The sequence below is a fragment of the Thamnophis elegans genome, chromosome 7, assembly GCF_009769535.1.
Source record: "Thamnophis elegans isolate rThaEle1 chromosome 7, rThaEle1.pri, whole genome shotgun sequence".
NCBI classification, from domain to species: domain Eukaryota; kingdom Metazoa; phylum Chordata; class Lepidosauria; order Squamata; family Colubridae; genus Thamnophis; species Thamnophis elegans.
This window is the reverse complement of record NC_045547.1, coordinates 43,376,722-43,395,117: the sequence shown is the minus strand read 5'-3', so window position 1 is coordinate 43,395,117 and position 18,396 is coordinate 43,376,722. Positions and strand designations below refer to the sequence as shown.

Genomic DNA, 18,396 nt, shown 5'->3' with positions numbered 1-18,396 from the left:
AGGCTCTACATTTGCCTGTGGTGCCAGGTTGGTTCTAGGGATCAAGTAGTCCCTAGAAATGCCCTCCAGGGGATCCCCTATGACCTCCCTAATAGCTGGGGGAAATAGATGGTGAAGGGGAGACCTCCTGCCTACTATGCCTTCGCCTAACAGGAGATAGTGAAGGAGAAAAAGGCTGGGTAACCTGACAGGGGATCTAGATCTGGGAGAAGGGCTGGGCCGATGTGCCTGGATCTCTACCTGCTGTACGGCCCAAGCCCCCCTCTTCTCGACCATAGCTGCTTGCGCTGCTCATCTCTGATAATACCCCTTGATGGGCACTGAGAGGTTAGGGCCTTGGTTCTTGTGGCCCTGGTGTGGGGTCTAGCTGGGGATGTAGCCACCCCCGGGGAAGGCATCCTGAACTGGGGCCTCAGAAGCTGACTCAGGCCTGGCATCTGCCTTTTTATCTTCCCTGGGAGATACTCACACCAGGACTCTCCAACAGTAGCTCAGTGGTGGGCGTAGAAATGCGGGAATCGGCTGCCTCTCTCTGCACTTGCTATGGCTGTTGTCCTTTTAGCCTCCACGGCGATCACCTCCTGCCCTCTAAAGGTGCCGTCCGGCACCCGCGGCTTCTTCCAACAGTTGCCAAACTATGTTGCCGCTCTAAAATGGCCACCCGGCACACGCAGCTGCTTTAAAATGACCGCTTCAATGGCTGCTCAGAGCCCTGTGGCAAGATCACAGGCTGTCGCACCACCTAAAAGCTTCTGCGGCGATTACCGCTGCCATGCAAAGGAAAAAAAGGCATCAGCTGCTCAAAGCCAGTCACCCCGAGTGCCAGGAATCACCCAGGCTTCGTGTGGCAAATGGGCCCGGAGCAGAAAGCTGAACTGGCACTCCAGCGCTCGATCAGGTGGCAACAGAGACAGCCCTTAATAATGCCAGCACCCTGAATTTAGTCTTTATAAATCAACAATTTAGAAAAGCCAATTTAAATTCAAAAAAATAAATTTTGCTCAGGAGCTAAATCTTATCACAGTCATCTTGACCAGACTGACAAACTGGAACTACAGAGGAAGAGGGATGGCTTCAAGATTGACACTCAGTCTCAACCAATCAGGCTGTGATAACAGCCAGATGTGACCCCTCCACAGCCTGGAGACTTTCCTCTCTACACAGTATCCATGCCTTTTCACAAATCAGCATCTCACCAAAAATAATTACTAACCAGAAACATTGTTTCTGAGTGCTGAGAATTTTCCCCATGCATGTTTTTTTCCATTCACTGCTGAAAGAAGAAAAAACTGCATTCCTCCTTAAAATGCAAAGAGTTGGAAATGGTTCTTCCTTCTCCCTTCATGTTTCAAGAGAAATTTTGGCTCAAAATAGTGAGCCTTATAAGAAGTAATTCTTCTTATTGTTCTCAGAATTATTTAATCCATCAGAGATGTATGCATTTCTACATAATCTAGTTTCACACAAAACTCACAATGCCTAGTTTTTAAATTATATAAATCCAAGTCTTTTCAGTATAGTACAAACCTAACTCATTAAATTCCCCAATATAATTTTGAAATAAACTTAAAGCTTCGTTTACTGAACTAATATTTTATCAAAGTCCAGATCAAAAATAATCCCCCGTCAAAATGATAAATAAAATGATTGCACAATATATAGACAGCATATTAAAAGTTACATTTTAAGTTTAAATATTTATCTCTATAGATCTGAGATTAAGACTGAATCATCAAAAATTGTATTTAGGGCATTTTGGATTACCCAGAAGAATGTATTTGATTTGAGCAGATTTTCTATATTGTAAATGCACAAAATTTTCTGCTTCATTTACCATATGGTGATATGATCATTTCATATCTTCTTGGTATAGTATGCTAACATGTCAGTGATGGCTATTCATTCATTCATTCATTCATTTATTAAATTTATAGGCCGCCCAATCCCGGAGGACTCCGGGCGGCTTACAACGAAAGAAGGAAAAAGAAAATAAGTAAAAAATAGTTTAAAATTCACAACACACATACGTTCTAATCGGGGCTGGACCTTAACACTAAGGTCAACAGCCCCAGGCCTGCCGGAACAGCCAGGTTTTAATGGCTTTCCTGAAGGCCATGAGAGTGGGTAAGGTCCGGACCTCTGGGGGTAGCTGATTCCACAGGGTTGGAGCAGCCACAGAGAAGGCTCTCCTCCGGGGGCCCGCCAACCGACACTGTCCGGCTGACGGTATCCGAAGGAGGCCCACCCTGTGGGATCTTATCGGCAGTTGGGAGGTGTATGGCAGTAGGCGGTCTTGCAGATAGGTTGATCCTAAGCCATGTAGAGCTTTAAAGGTAATAACCAACTTGGCTAACCTTTTCGTTGCCAAGTGCCAAAAGAGTGCATGTGCAAAAGTGCACTCACCCACCCATAATGCAATGCATGCATGCCCCCCTGCCCCCAGTGCATGCAAGTGTGGCCCACCTTTTTTTCTGGTCATGGCTATACAAACTGGTGGGATTCACCATAGCAGCAACTAAGATAAATAAGCTCATAGGCAACATGATAAGGCTAAAGCTGTGTGTGTGTGTGGTGCTGGTAGTGGGGGGTGGCATGTACCATTGTAACAGTTTTGCCCTACTTCTCCTGTAAAGATCTCTCTAGATCTCCCTTTCTTTTGCCCAAAGTCCAGAACAACTGAGACTTTCTGGATGCTCTGGTTGCTGAATTAAAGATTATCCAGTTAAGCATAACTTCTAAAATGTGATGGCTTGTTTCAGCTTAGAAATAAAACTTATTTTTGATTTCACACACACCTAGAAAATAGCTTTATAAATTTGAAAAAGAAGAACATCATCATATAAGCTTAGGAAGTTGCATTAAGAATTTGAGACAGATGCTTAACAGAAGAAACTGGTGCCACACCTCTACTAACTAACAATAACTGTAATCATTTTAATTACAAAATTTGCAAAAAAAAACACCTTTTATAAATATATTTTGCATAAATATATGCAAAACTGTTGCTTAGATCTATCTCAACCACAGAAAATGAGTGACTATTCATTTTGTAAAAAATGGATGACACAGAAGAAATCAATTTGATATGAAATAAAATCCTTAAGTGATTGTCATAGGTTCATATCAAACATTTTAAACTTTTAAAAAATACCAAGAGTCATAAAGAAACAGAGAAGCCACATGTTTTTATTATACAGCCTGTTTCAATGTCTCCTGAAAGCACTGCATGGCTTGAACACTTTGGTCACCTCAAGAACACCAACTACCATTTTTAGTAATGGCAGTCCATTTGTCAATACAAGTTCCGACTTAAATGAAGCATTCCTTGACTTACGACCATTCATTTAGTTACAATAATGCTATAAAAAGTCTAGTCTTTGTACTTGTAACTGGTAACACCCCCCATGGTCACATGATTGCAATTTGGGCACATGGACACTAGCTTGCATTTATGACCAGTTGCAGTGTTCTGTAGTCACATGATCATGACTTGCACCCTTTTTGGCCAGCTTCCAACAATAAACACCCATTTGGAAGAATAAGTTACCACTTAAAACTGCAACATTTGCTTAATGACTATGGTGATTTACTTAATGGCCATTGTAAATATGGTTATAAAAGTATGATATATCTTACCACAATGGTGATTTATAATGGAAACTCTGACCCAAATTATAGTCATAAGTTGAGGACTAGCCACACAAATTCAAATTAAAGACTGAGTTAAGGACTGGAACTCATTCTTAACCTGGGGATTCCTGTACTTGACAATTCCAAAGTCCCAAAGGTGGTTTTTCAAGAGGCAACTGGACTTTCTTTTTCTTTGAAGACATTTTGCTTCTCACGCAAGAAGCTTCTTAAGCTCTGACTGGATGGTGGGGAATGGGAGAATTTATACTCCTTGCAGACTCCTGGTATTTGCATTTTTTTACAGGGTCTTTGAGACCACTATGCCAATCCCTTTTATTTCCAGTGCTGATGAATATATACCACCTTTATCATCTTTTGCTAAAACAACTCCTTCCTTCTAATTGTTATGGTACATATTTAGGCATAATCTAAGTATAGGGTTGAATTGAGACAATCTATTTCTGGGCATTCAAAACTTTTCCTACATCACATATTTATTATAACAGATGGCAAAGAGATAGCAAGACTGGACAGGACCCTTGAAAATATCAATTTGGAAATCTGGCTCACGAGCCAAAATTCCCCACTTCATTGAATAATTCCAGCACCATTAAAAAGCATGCCTGTGGAAATTTATTTCAAGCCTCAGTTGGAAGAAAGTGTACAAAAAGTAATAAGAGTAGTCAAAATTGAACAAAAACAGAAGTAAAGCAGAAGTTATTATATCCTACCAAATAAAGCAAGCTCAGGAATTTAACATTTCAAGAGCTATGAAAAGAACATTTCTATAGCATGATAGAAATGCAACAGAAAAGGAACCTATTCCTTGTAGAGTTCCTTTATCACCAAACTAGACATACAAAGTTTGCATAAATTTGAAACCATTATGAAATATTTGGTGATGTTACAGATGCAAGTAAACAACCAAATACAGAGAACACCAAGGACCCCTTACTTCAACCCTGACTTACAAATATTCTCCTCTATCTGTTTTAAATCTCTGGTTATGAACTGTGGAAACATCCCACTTAAAATAAGATCTTCTGCAAAACACTGGAAGATTATAAAATTAACGTCAACTATGGTAACATAATCTCAGAGCAGTCCTATTTTTTTTTGTTTTTGTATTTGTTTGTATCTTTCCAAGCAGTATTCTCTAGTGCACAAGTAACAGACAGGTTTTTCAAAAAAGAGATAAATCTGAATCTTTTTGGGAAAGGGAGTGTTGGTCCTACCTGACACACTGCTTCCTGTAGGGAAAGGAAGAGGATCCAGGAATAGGTGTTGCTCTGTTCTTCTGCCTGGAGACTGAGCCTGTCGTCTTTTTTGGTAACACCTCCTTTGTCTGGAGACCTTTCCAGTTTCAGTGAAGACGTAGCGATGACAAGGCTTGTGACCGTTGAAAATATTAGCCCCTGCTGGACTGTGGACCAGATGATTCTTAGGATGTGGCTGGATCCTCTTCCCTTCCCTACAGAATCAGGTAGGACCAACGCTCCTTCTCCATAGGGGGAAGGGAAGAGGATCCAGGAATGGGACTTACCAAAGCCCTCCAATAAGGATTTAGTGTTAGTGGAGGGTTTTAGAAATAGTAATTGAAAGGCCAGTATGTGGTTATGTATTTAACTTTGGTATATTTTATGATGGACGTTTAAACAATTATAGTCAAATTAAAATGGAGATATAATGATGGTGACATGTATAAATATTTGAGTTAAAATACTTAAGTTAATATGAACTATGTTTGTTGACAGTGGAAGAGATACACGAAAGTTTTTTTTGTAAGCAACTGATACACTTTCTATAGCACGTAAAGAAGGATGGTGTATTTGTTTTAAATTAAAAATTAAAAAAAATATTTTAAAAAAGAAACATAAAGTGGCCAATCTCAGCAGTTCAAAGGGGTTCTCAGTGAGAGCATTTAACACCTTCAACGGGTCCCAGGTTGGGTACCTGTGTACCACTGGAGGCTTTAAGTTGGTTGCGCCCCTGAGAAACCTGTGCATGGTGGGATGCTGCAAAATCGAGGCCAGAGTTCCGTATGACAAAACCGAAGACAGGGCAGCTACCTGTCCGCAGTTCCTCCTTCACTTAGGCCTCCGTGGAGGACTGGACCAAGATGTCGTCCAAGTAGCACTGGACCCGTATAGGAAATGCTCGGAGATGAGCCACTAAAGTTGCTTTGTGAAGGTCCTGGATGCCAATGACAGGCCGAATGGCATGGTGTTGTATTGGTAGTATCAACCTGCATAATGAAATCTGAGAAACTTCTGGTGAGCGGGTAAGATTGGTATGTGGAGGTATGCCTCCATCAAGTCTATGGAGGTAAGGAAGTCACCTTCCCTATTGCACTCCAGGATTGACTGGAGGGAATGCATTTTGAACCACTTGTACATAACATACTGGTTGAGTCACTTGAGATCTAGAATAGCCCTCCATCCCTCCCAAGTTCTTTAGAACCAGAAACAAATGGAATAAAACCCCTGCCCTTGTTGGTCCGGAGAGACCTGTTGAATGGTCTGGATATCCAGAAGGTGCTGGATAGCATATTCCATCAAGCCCATTTTGGTTGGATCCCATGATTTGGGGCAGGATATAAAGAAACTCAGGGGAGTAGAGTGAAGCTCTAGAGGGAGACCCAGCCTGACCAAGTCAGAACTCCGAAGTCTGACGTGGTCGTCTCCCACTGATGGGTGAAGAACTTGGACGACCACCAATGGGAGGATCACACGTACAGTCAGCGGGAGCAGCAGTAAGGACGGCTTCCTGCCCCTTGAAAGGGATGTTTGCCCTGAGATGTTGGTTGGTTCCAGAAGCTAGGTCTGTCAGATGCTGTCCTGTCTGTTGGTAAAGGGTCTTTGGAGCTGAAGGAATTCAAACCCAGCCTCAGAAGGATGAAAGGCCTACCCCCTAAAATAGGGGAATGGGCACCGGTCTACTCTTTTGTAGAGGGTAGGTAAGACCTTGCCTCTGCCTTTGGAGTCGATCAGGATCAGTTCCAACGCCTCTCCAAACAGCTTGTTGTCCTGGAAAGATGCAGACGCCAGCCTCCATTTACTTCTATTATCAGCCTGCCAGTGTTTAAGCCAGGGCAGGCGCCTGGCTGTGACTGAGGAGGCTATTGACCTGGATGTGAACTTAACCACATTCAGGGTAGCATCTGCTGAGTACTTAGCTGCTGCTATTAATTTGTTGACCTCTTGATGAAGTCTGATCTGGTGAAGCCAAAGGAAGGAAGTGTGGTTGAAAAAGGATGCGGATGAGGCAGCTTTACAAACCAAGCCGCCGCCTGATGGGCTCTTGCATAGGACCTGTTCTACTTTTTTGTCCTCATTCTTGAGGCTGTCTATAGCATCAGTGGTTAAGGGAGTAGCTGATGTCAAGGCTCCCACTGGGCCAGCCACCGTAAGTAACTGTATACAGAGACTACACATTGTATTGTCTTTTTTCCATCCTCGTCAGTGGAGGCCAGGCCTCTGGAGTAGCCCACTGTCTCTGGACAGTATCTAGAAATAATTGGGAAAAGGGGATTTCCTCGTTCTCCACAATGGGCTCAGAAAAGAACAAGTGGTCTGAATCCCTTGGCTCCTGAGGCGTCTCTGTAATAGGGTCTGTCCCTAATTTTGCAGTGGCTTTGGCCTTGTGTAATAAAGATTTAAATGTCAGGACTGAACAAGCCTATGAAGTGGGATGGTTCAGGAGACATACCCTCATCCCCAGATAGCGCCTCCTCTCCAGAGGAATCCTCACTGTGTATGGACGGGGTACGGAATAGCACACACATAGGGTCCACCCAGGAGCACTGGGGAATGTGTGCCAACCATTGAGCCTGGTAGGGAGGCAAGGCCTGGGCAGGTTGATTGCTCTGCTGAAGCTCAGCAGCAATACCTTGGAAGATTTCCCTTGAAATTAGTCCTCTTAAGTGTTCAGGAGCCCCGCTGCAGTGGGTGTAAAGGTGGCCTCAGGTAATGGCCATGACCTCGCAGGTGGTTGGCTTTCCATTTCAGTTAAGTCTTGGTTGCAGCATTATAGGCTTTAGAGCTGTCAAAAGCCTCTGGTTGTCTTGGAGAAATATGCTCTCTGGTGCCATCTGGCGATCAGGAGCAAAAGTAATCTGGTTGCAAGAGGCTTGCATTGCAAAGCTCTAACAGTCACTCAAAAGGGCGGGGAAAAACAGTTCCTTCCTGAGGGAAGATCCCCCGTCCTGGGCCTCTTGCTGCTTTGGCCATTTCACATTCAATGGCCCTTTGCCTCGTCTTAGTATCCTTTTCGGGTGTGTTTGAGGCATTGGCGCTCACGGAAGGCTGAGCATGATTCTTGTCCCTTGCTCCCGAGGCAGAAGCTCTCTGGCTGCACTGTCCCTGATTTGGGTGGCTGGCTGAAGGCTGAGAGGCCACCATATCCCAGCACATCGTAGCAATCGGGTTCGTAATGAACAATCTACTGCCGCGGCTTGAAACAGCACCGGACGCACTCACCACTGTCAGTGTGCCCAGGCAAACCCAGACAGTGACTGAGTCCCCTCTGCTGTCAGCGGACTGGTGGCAGGGGATTTGGGGACCCTTCAGGGGTGACACCCCCCTGCGCTGTGGCACGGGGAGGCAGGGACCTCGGCTTGCAATAGCTGGAGATGAACCTGTTAGCTGACCAGATCGCTGTCAAGCAATTTTTCACAATTTCTTTTTCCTCACATTTGGAAGAGAATTTAACTGCTGTGAAGCAGTTAAAATTTGAATGTCTCCACTGGCTGAAGACTGGCGGGGGGGGGGGGGTCACCAGGCAAAGGAGGCATTACCAAAAGGGATGACAGGCTCAGTCTCCAGGCAGAAGAACAGAGCAATACCCATTCCTGGATCTTCTTCCCCTCCCCCTAAGGAGAATATCCAATATGAATTAATACTTGGTAATTAGTATCAAATCTTTAATTTTAATACATTAAAATTAGCATTTAAATAACATATAACCATCTGAAATTAATGGAGTTTGACAGATATGAAAAAGTTTCTCATATTAGATTCCTACATCTTTTTCCAGATAAGCTGGAGAAAGTACAGAATGAGGTTTGCAAGAATAGTAAAAAAAGTCAAACATTTAATACCAAATTAGTAAAGAATAGATATGATTTCATCACATTCTCCATACTAAAGTTTCAAGGAAGGAAAATTGAAGCATCTCAATTTCTTAATCAATTCTAGAAATGCTTTCAAGAGATGGGATTTCCCCATGCAATTCCTGTTATCAACAGATGTCAACGTATCAGTGTCATATTTTATTTCCCACCCAGGGTGAACAGGAATTATTTACTTGCATAAGATCCTAAATTAGTTTTTCTTCACACTTGTGCTCCAGATTTCCAATCATAATAGAATTAGCTTATATTACTAGAGACTCACATTTCTGTAGAACATATGGCATATTTCCAGAAGGAATTTACAAATAAATTTATCTATATTTTCTACTTGCATCCAAATTAAATGAAACTATAATATGGTATTCATTCACTCCATTACAGCAATAGTTTAGAACACATACCCTAATTGAAGCATGGCATTAAACCAGTTAAAGAGCTTTATTCTCTTTTATCAAGCAGCATGAAATAAATACAGTCTTCAATTTACAACCACAATTAGGACTGGAACTAAGCATTGCAAGTGAGTCACATCCAATTTTATGGGCTTTCTGCCACAGTTGTTATGTGAACTATGTTCATCAAACAAATCTGCCTTCCCTCATTGACTTTGGTTGTCATAAACCAGCTGGGAAGATTGCAAGGACACTGTGATAGATCATAGACATTAGTGTGAAGACTGGTTGGAAGTTACTTTTTTCAGCACCGTCTTAACTTCAAACAGTTGCTAAATTAATGGTCTACCTATATCACCAAAATCAAAGCAAGAAATGAGAGCAGCCCCAATTCCAACTGTTTTAATAAAAATAAATATTATGGGCCTATTTCAAAGTGGTATTTGGGAAAAGAAATAATTTAGAATATCTTTTATTTGTAAGTTTAAATATTTTCCAATATACTATTTTATAGTGCTGAACTTTCCAGTTGCTAAAATGCTTGCTCAAACACTATTCTGACACATGCAGTAGAGAATGAAAAAGAAAAACTGTTAGAACCAATTCCTTTTAAGGACAAACAGGTTTATAGCTTACTGTATGAAATATAAGAGGCCAAGGTGCTTAAAAACGGTGTCTTTCTCAAATCCATTCTTCTTCATATGGATAGCCAACACAATACAAAATACAAGCTTAAACCTTGTGCAAAGCTATTTTAGACACCACATTCCTTGTCTGTGCAATTAATACCTTCTTCCTTAAATCTAGTTATAATCAGATTCATTCTATATAAAAAATTATAGCAGTATCTTCTTAGTGTGTAAGAGAAACAAAGAGCATAAAATTCATTTCTATAATACGAAATTCATCAGATATAGGAAACTATTATATCTGGTTATTCATTGCAAACATAGACATATAAATTTAAAATTCTACTTTTTATCGTCTATGCTCGGGGGAGGCGAGGGGGCAGAGATGCTGCATTTCCTTGCTATAAAGACCCCAGTTTTCATACCTGACAGGCTGCTGGGAGTATTTTTGTGTTAACACTTAACTGGCATTCGCTGTATTTGCTGTAGACATTTAGAAAGTTGTATCAAATAAAGATAAGCATTCTTACTCTGCTATATCAAGATATCCACAGGAAGCAGCCGCATGTAGAGGTATCCAGCCTTCATTGTCAGGTTGATTAATGCTGGCTCCATTTTCCACAAGAAATTTCACCATATCTATGTTATCATCTATGCAAGCCTATAAACAGATAAAAATGGTTAAAGTTGTAAAAGAGATTTGCCAAGTCACTCTAAAAACAGAGAAAAATGAGTTTTGTCTGTCACCAAAGAAGTGAAACAAGCAGTCTTTTACACATATAGAATATTGATACATGATGCATGAATTCACCTATGCTTCCTTTATTTGTCCTGATTTTTTTTTTAAAGGCCTTGTTAGTTCCAGTTCAGTTTGAAACCTGCCACTTATTTTATATATAACTGACTGGTAATTTCTGTGTTAACTCAATAGCAACTTTAGACATTTATAATATCCTGGAAAAAGTTGTCACCTTGTAATATACATGAGAGCGTAAGATTAAATTATCTAAATACTAACATAAATAAGCTTTATTCAAGTAATCTATCCATTATGTCTTCTCCTAATATTCTTCACTCTTTGACAAGTTTGCAATAAACACAAACGAGATTCTATAACTAGTTTTTATTTTTATTTATTTATTAAATTCAAAAAAACCCATCTCACTATCTAAGTGACTCTGGGCAATTTACAGATTTTAAAAGAAAGACGTTCAGGTATAAGTCATCACTGAGTAAGAGAAAGCAACACATACTAAAGGATATCATACCAGTGGTACCCAAGGAAAATGGTTCCACCACAAAACCGCACTCGACTAAACCGCGTTGCTGACGTCATCAACAGGGCGACAACAGCGCGGAGACAGAAGCATGCTGTAAACCCTAAACCTAAAATTAACCCCTAAACCTAAACCTAACCCCCCTAAACCTAATCCTAAACCTAAACCTAACCCTTAACCTAACCCTAAACCTAAAATTAACCCCTAAACCTAAACCTAACCCCCCTAAACCTAATCCTAAACCTAAACCTAACCCTTAACCTAACCCTAAACCTAACCCTAAACCTTAACCTAACCCTAAACCTAACCCTAAACTTTAACCTAACCCTAACCCTAACCCTTAACCTAACCCTAACCCTAACCCTAATTCTAAAGCTAACCCTAAACCTAACCCTTACCTTAAGTTGAATCGGCTTGCTTTCAAAGCGCTATTTAAAGCGCCCTTTTTTCTCCGCACTGGCTGTTGTCGCCCTGTTGATGACATCAGCGACGCGGTTTAATTGGGCGCGGTTTAGTCGAGCGCGGTTTTGACGGGTCACGAAGGAAAATAATAAATCTGTGTTCTGAGTCAATTTTCCTTCAGGAAATTTAAATCAAATTTAAATTTTAAAGTTAATAATAAATTGAACTAGCTTTTAAATTTGAATTAATATTAGATAATACAATTTAAGGTATTGTGTCTTATCTTAAAATTCCATCTCTGAAAACCTTCTAAATATGCACCAATGTATTCAGCAAATTCTAAAATTCTATTTTACTTTTTTCCCCTTTATTATATAAAGAAGATCAACAAGATGGGTGTTTGGCAAGTGCTTTATCCTATTTTCTAAATTGCTCCAAATCTACAAAGATTACCAACTTTCAATGGATTTGGAATTTTTGATTTTTTTGGTAAAACAAAACTAATAATTTTGCAGCTTTTAGCACAGATATTTAAATATTTTAATGTTAGAGGTCTGTGCCCAGACTCCGGTCAACACAATTCTCCAACAATAGCTGCATGTTCCAACTTCTATGATTGGCATTTTCACTGTACTGTGAAATGCACTGAGATAGACAGATAAACAGGCAAGCAGGCAGACACAGACTTCCCAAACGATTTCTTTAAAATAACAGACCTATGGCTATCAAAATCAATGCCTGCACAATACATAGCTTAAAAACACACTAAATGAAATTATTTGATCTTTAGCCCTTCAGTTAAAGTAGATATCCAACAATGCTGAACGATAAACAGTTATCCTTTAGGACCCCCTATAAACAGCCTAAAATCAATGGCATACAAATGAACCTCTGCCTCTAGCAATCTTAATGCTTAATTTAGGAAAAAAGCAATTCTTTTGAAATAATTACAAAAACTGCTTGTGAAGAAACTCTATACCAGTGAGGGCGAACCTGTGGTACACATGCACACAGAGCCATCTCTCCGGGCTTGCGAGCCGTTGCTCTTCTGGGTTCCAGCGCGCCAGCCAGCTGGTCTTCACATGCACGGAAGTGTCAGAAACCAGAAGAGCAGCCACTCAACATGTATGCACGCGCTGGGAAGATAATCTTCCAGTCTCCAGCACGTGCTTGCGCACCAGCCAGCTCGTCTTCATGTGCACCAGAAACTAAAAGACTAGGTGGCTGGTGTGCATGCACGTCCCAGAAACCAGAAGATCATCTTCTCAACGTGCACATGCGCACCGGCAGTTTCTCTTCTGGTTTCCGGTGCATGCACTGGGTAGCTGATCTTCACATGCACACCAGAAACCGGAAGACTAACTGCCCGGTGTGCATGCATGTGTACCAGGCAGCTGCTCTTCCGGTTTCTGACATACACACACCCGTTTTGGTGCTTGGTGCCAAAAAGGTTCGTCAACACTGCTCCATACAATTAATTTACTCAGGGAGAAAAAGGCATCAGTTTTTTCAATTAGGCACCCTTAATTCGTTTTGATAGATGGACAACTATTTAAATTTGCTAGATACATATTTCATGTTTATTGCAGATTTTTGTTACAACCATTAAGCTACAATTTAAAAATTAAGCCATAAGTTTCACAAGGTTCTTTGCCTTTAAACCATCAATTCAAGACTCAAATATTTTTAATAACCACACATAATAATCCATGGTTTGCATTTCATGCAACTGACAAGTAATTCTTTAGAGCAGTTTCCCTAATTTTGTTTTCCATTTGTTTGCTTTAAAAGTCTGTAAAAATATCTTTGTCATCATAGCCCAGAAACTCAGTATGACAATACCTAGTCTTGCAAATCAAAATATGCAAATCTCATTTCAAACACAACTTTCTGGTTTGTTTGGATAATGAAAAACTATGAAGTAATTCTAATCATATCACAAACATTATTTGTATGATTTTCAAATTAAGCTTAGACATCAGGATTCTGTACATGTAATCCTCAACTTACAACTATGCACTTTGTGATCACTTGAAGCTACAAAGGCATTCAAAAAGTGACTTATGATCTTGTTGCACACTTTTCACACTTACAAACACTGCAGCATCCCCATGATCATGTTATCAGAATTCAGACATGTGGCAACTAGCATATATTTATGAGGGTTATTGCGTCTCAGTGTCATGTGATCACCTTGTGACCTTCTGACAAGCAAAGTGAATGGGGAAGGCCAGCTTAACTTAACAATTATGTTACTAACAACTGCAGTGATTCACTTAACAACTGTAGCAAGAATGGCCATAAAATGCAGGAAACCTCACTTAACAACTGTCTTGTTTAGCAACAGAAATTTTGGGTTCAATTGTGGTCATAAGTTAAGGACAAACAGGTAGAAACAAAACTAGCAACATACTTTTAAAGTGGTTTAAAAAAAGAGATTACATCTATTTAGAAGAAAATACACTGGCTTTTACTGTAAGAGGCAACTAAATAAATGTCAAAAAAAATCCTATTAGAACACTTGAACTTTATATGGGCTTGATCAGTCACTTTAATTGATAGCCAGTGTGTACAGACTATTATTTAACATCATTTTGAATGTTAATTCTAAGTACAACCACATCCCTACTTATAAGAGTGTGTGCACACTTATGCAGCCACGTTATTGTATGTTTCTAATTGTTATTTTACCCTTAAAAGATTTCAGTTTGTTTTTCAACTGAATTGTACATTTTATATGTTATCAAAAGGTGGAAAAAATTCTGAAGTGATTTATTTTAGTTTGACATTTTTACATCTCAAAAAACTAGCTTTTTAATAGGAGTGTGTAGGGTGTATTTATATTATCCATTGTAAGCAGAACATTAACTTTTTAAAGGAAGACAAATCTCATCTCAGATTTTATTTTATTTATTGTAAATTAGAAACTTGATTTAAAGCAAATCTTCCTCAACTTCTAAATACTGTATATCCCATATCGAACAATATATTGAGTCTCTAATTTGTTTAATCAACATTGTTTATTTTAAATCCTGAAATACTCTGAAAATGAAATTTAAAATCCTGAAGAGGGGAGAAGAATGGGAAGGCAGGGGTGTAATCGTTTATTAGGCTCACCTAACTCAACTTTCCACTAAGCAATGACTTAGTTCCATTTGAATAAAAATGGTCATTCAGTTTGCTATTGGCAGGTCAAAATCACAAAATTGGAATTGAGAAAATTGGATTAAAAGTTTCTATTACTTTGGTGATGTTATTTTCCAAAACATGGTACTGTGCAGAAACTTTAATACACAACAGTATTATGCATTTAATCTTTATGTGCAATTATAAAATTCTTCTATGTATCTTTATGCCTACATTTTAAATTCTAGAATGTTGGCTGCAGTTCTAATGCAAAAGATTAGAAAACAGATATTATATGGTTAAAGGCAACTGTAATTTCTCCCATTTTGGATGGGTGCCTTCAGTTCACTGCAGTACAAACTAAGTTGACCATATAAGGCTCTGGGATTCCCATGTAAAATGCTCAAATACATTAACTATATATTTGCTAAAACAAAGTTAGCTTCAAGTATCTAGCTATTAGCAGAAAGATGTGCAGTACAAAAACAGTAATATAATTTAAAAATTTCCAATTTAAAGAACATTTGGAAGTGATCAAAGATGGATAGGAAGCATTAGATTTGAAAGTAGAGGAAGACCCTGTTTCTACATAATACTGTAACAGCAGTAGCAGTTGTACCATATTTTGTGTTCCTTCACTGATGTAGAATTATGTTAATTTAAGGCTTTCTACAGTAAGAATAACTATGAAAGAGTGGTTCATACAGGAAAGGAAAAGAGAACTAATCCGCTTAATGCAAAAAACAGGGGATCTGAGGCTTTAAGTCATACAATTTTCCAAACCTTATTACAAGCATTCAATTCAGACCTCGGAAAAAAGCTATCTATCTCCTCTGATACCAAATGCTTGGGTGAAAGAAAAGAAGATTTTAGATAGAAAAAAACAATCATAATCCCACCTACTGCTTTTTTCAACCTACATATTATTTCTACCACAGGTTAAATAGGTACAGAAAAATAGAAAAATTGTCTATCACTGACTGTTATTGGATTCTTATGCACACTCTCGCAGAAGTTTCTTAAATTGAGGCAGGAAATTTTAAAGTTGCAATAATTGAGAAAGTATAAGCCCTTTATGTAATGTTCAAAAATTCTGAAGAGCACTGAGTAAATAGAAACTTCTTTCCAAAAATTAATGATTCCCTTGAATTTTAGAATCCTATATTCTTACTAAACATAATCATAACAAAAGTTAGTCTCATGTCACTTAACAGATGGCATGCGTATTAGGTCTGTGCAGTACATCACTTCTATTTGTGGAACTTCTATAGTTGAATTGAAAGAGCAATTCAATTTAATGCTTGATTCAAAAAGGTGAGGCACTTCACCTCCAACACCACCAATCAAAGTATTCATGCAGACCACTTCTCTTAACTGGATGTGCTGTTGGCTTCTGCAAACATGAATGTATGATTGATAAAAACTTGAAAATAGCTGCTTGAATATGTCTCGTTATATCAAGCTATTGGCAAGTATCAGACATTTCGACATTTTATGGAACAACTTCAAAAGACAAGGAGATCAAGACTTCAATCAAATATTCCCCTAAGACTACACACAATTTGTATTTATGTCATAAGTATACTCCATTCGATTCAATGAGTATTCATTGGGGTTTTTCCCCCTATGATCATCTTAGTTGTGTTGAGTCTTTTGCAGCTATGATGACAAAGAGTATTGTTCTTCGACAGTTAATAATAACAGAAGCAGAATGCTATCCCACTTCTTGCTATATTTGATAGTGTGCAAGTTTTAGATTCCATACCAATAGCGTAATCTTGACAGCTTTATGCAGTTTTATATATCAAACAGCAAGTTGTGGTTGCAAATGGGCCATATAGTTTGAAATCTCAAGCTGATTGTCAATGTTGTCTTAGAATTTAAGTTAATATTTTGTCAAAATGACCCCATGTTTATCATGTTAGTGCAAATGATAAAACACACTTAACAGTGCAAGACACTTTAAAAATAGGGTCAGAAGTCAGAAATTCTACTATTGTGTGTGGACCAGGAAATATAAGGATTCTATTTTTCAGTCCCAAAAGATAAAAGTCTTCAATGATGGCAGATGCAATGGTACATAGTGTAGCACAGAAGTATTCAGCGATATAACACTGAATCCACCTACTTAGATACAGAATTATGGATCCTATAACAACTGTTCATCCAGTTTATTTCACATTCTATCTCTAGAGCTTTTAAATATTTTTATTACTTTTTATATTTTCTGGGTCATGGGCAGTATGAGAGAAAATATCAATGGTATCACAAAATGCCAGCAATTGATAAAAATTGCCATGATAGACATGAGTGTCCCAAATAAGTTATAATTATACTAAAAGTCTAGAAGCCAGAAATAAAGGCTAAAGGAGGGGGTGTAAAACCCACAAATCAAACTGACCCTTTCAACTCAGTTTTCTCTTTTATTCAGAATAAATTTCACAAACATATCATCTCTTTTCCAATAAGCAAAATCCACATTCTGAGCACATAGGTCCAGTTATTTTCTTAAACAAAACTTTTTATACATAGTACCATAAGTATTCCTCTCACATCAGGAACATAGCAATAGCACATAGATTTATATACCACTCCATAATGCTTTACAGGACCTTCTGAGCAGCTACTATGTCAGCATATTGCCCCCAACAATCTGTATCCTCGTTTTACTGACCCTGGAAGGATGGATTGAATTGAGTCAACCTTGAGGTGGTCAGGACTGAACTGGCTGTGGGTAGTCAGCCTGCAATACTGCATTCTAACCACTGAGCCACCACAGCGCCATGGAACAGAACAGCAATGGGGGGAAGAGGCCTGTCTTTTTTTCCCTATTACCAGTATTAGCATAGGCAACATGATTAACCTCTTATATCTCTGTTCCTGCAACTATAAATATTTCAAAAGAAAGGATCCATTCTTTGTTTCTCGTATTAGCCTTATTTGTTAGGGGCACATAAGTCTAGAAATATTCTAATATTCAAAGAAAGAACGCAGCCTGATGAAGGCACTAGACTTTACAGTTTACAGGGATCAAAGAGGTGCCCTCTTTGTGCTTAGACAGTTGTCCTAGGAAAAGCCTTATTGGGTTAAAGAGCTACAGACACATAGACACATGCTTCATTTTCACACACCTGCTTTGAAGCAATGCATAGACTTATTCTACTTCCAAAAGATTTTTTTTATAATGAAATTAAAATGTTAAAAAAGAATGGTCCTAGCATGATTTTTAAAGGCACAGAGAGATGTGCATCACTCTGCCTATTCTCACTTTATTCTTTTAGAATCTGACTTGCCAAAAAGTAGCATAAAATGATTCATTCATTCAACAATCAAATTTATATGGCCATCTATCTCACAAAGTGATTCTGAGTGGTATACAACAATTGGATTAAACAATAAATATATAAAACCAATAATTAAAAAGTCATAATTAAAAATATAATCATCAGATATAAAATGGAGTAAATGAAACACTATGATGGAACCATCTTATAATTAATTCTAAATAACTCTAAATATTGAAAGTTGATAGAGATACAAAAGAGAATATAATGAATTTTATCAGTAAAATTGTTTTCAGCTCCATTAGTGAATTTATTTAGTTCAGGCCTGACAAACTGGCGGCCCGCAAGCCGGATGCATCACGCACAGGCCAACACCCACCCCGGCTCTGTAAAGGCAAAAAAATGCCATACATCATGTGATGGGATCAAGTTTGATACCCGTGATTTATATTAATGATTTTTTTTTAAGTTGCTAATTGTTCTCTAGCAGAATTTTAAAACTAGAAAATATACGGTTATTGGGTA

The 18,396-nt window shown here is 38.8% G+C and overlaps 1 protein-coding gene across 2 annotated transcripts in view; it reads right to left on the bottom strand.

The window, feature by feature from the left end:
- The window catches only part of PPP1R12A (protein phosphatase 1 regulatory subunit 12A), a 129,877-nt gene that overhangs the window by 79,750 nt on the left and 31,731 nt on the right, over positions 1–18,396 (bottom strand). For both annotated transcript variants that reach the window (XM_032220896.1, XM_032220894.1), the window contains exon 2: positions 10,313–10,443. In XM_032220896.1, coding sequence (XP_032076787.1) covers positions 10,313–10,443 — 131 coding nt within the window. The remainder of the gene's footprint in view (positions 1–10,312; positions 10,444–18,396) is intronic.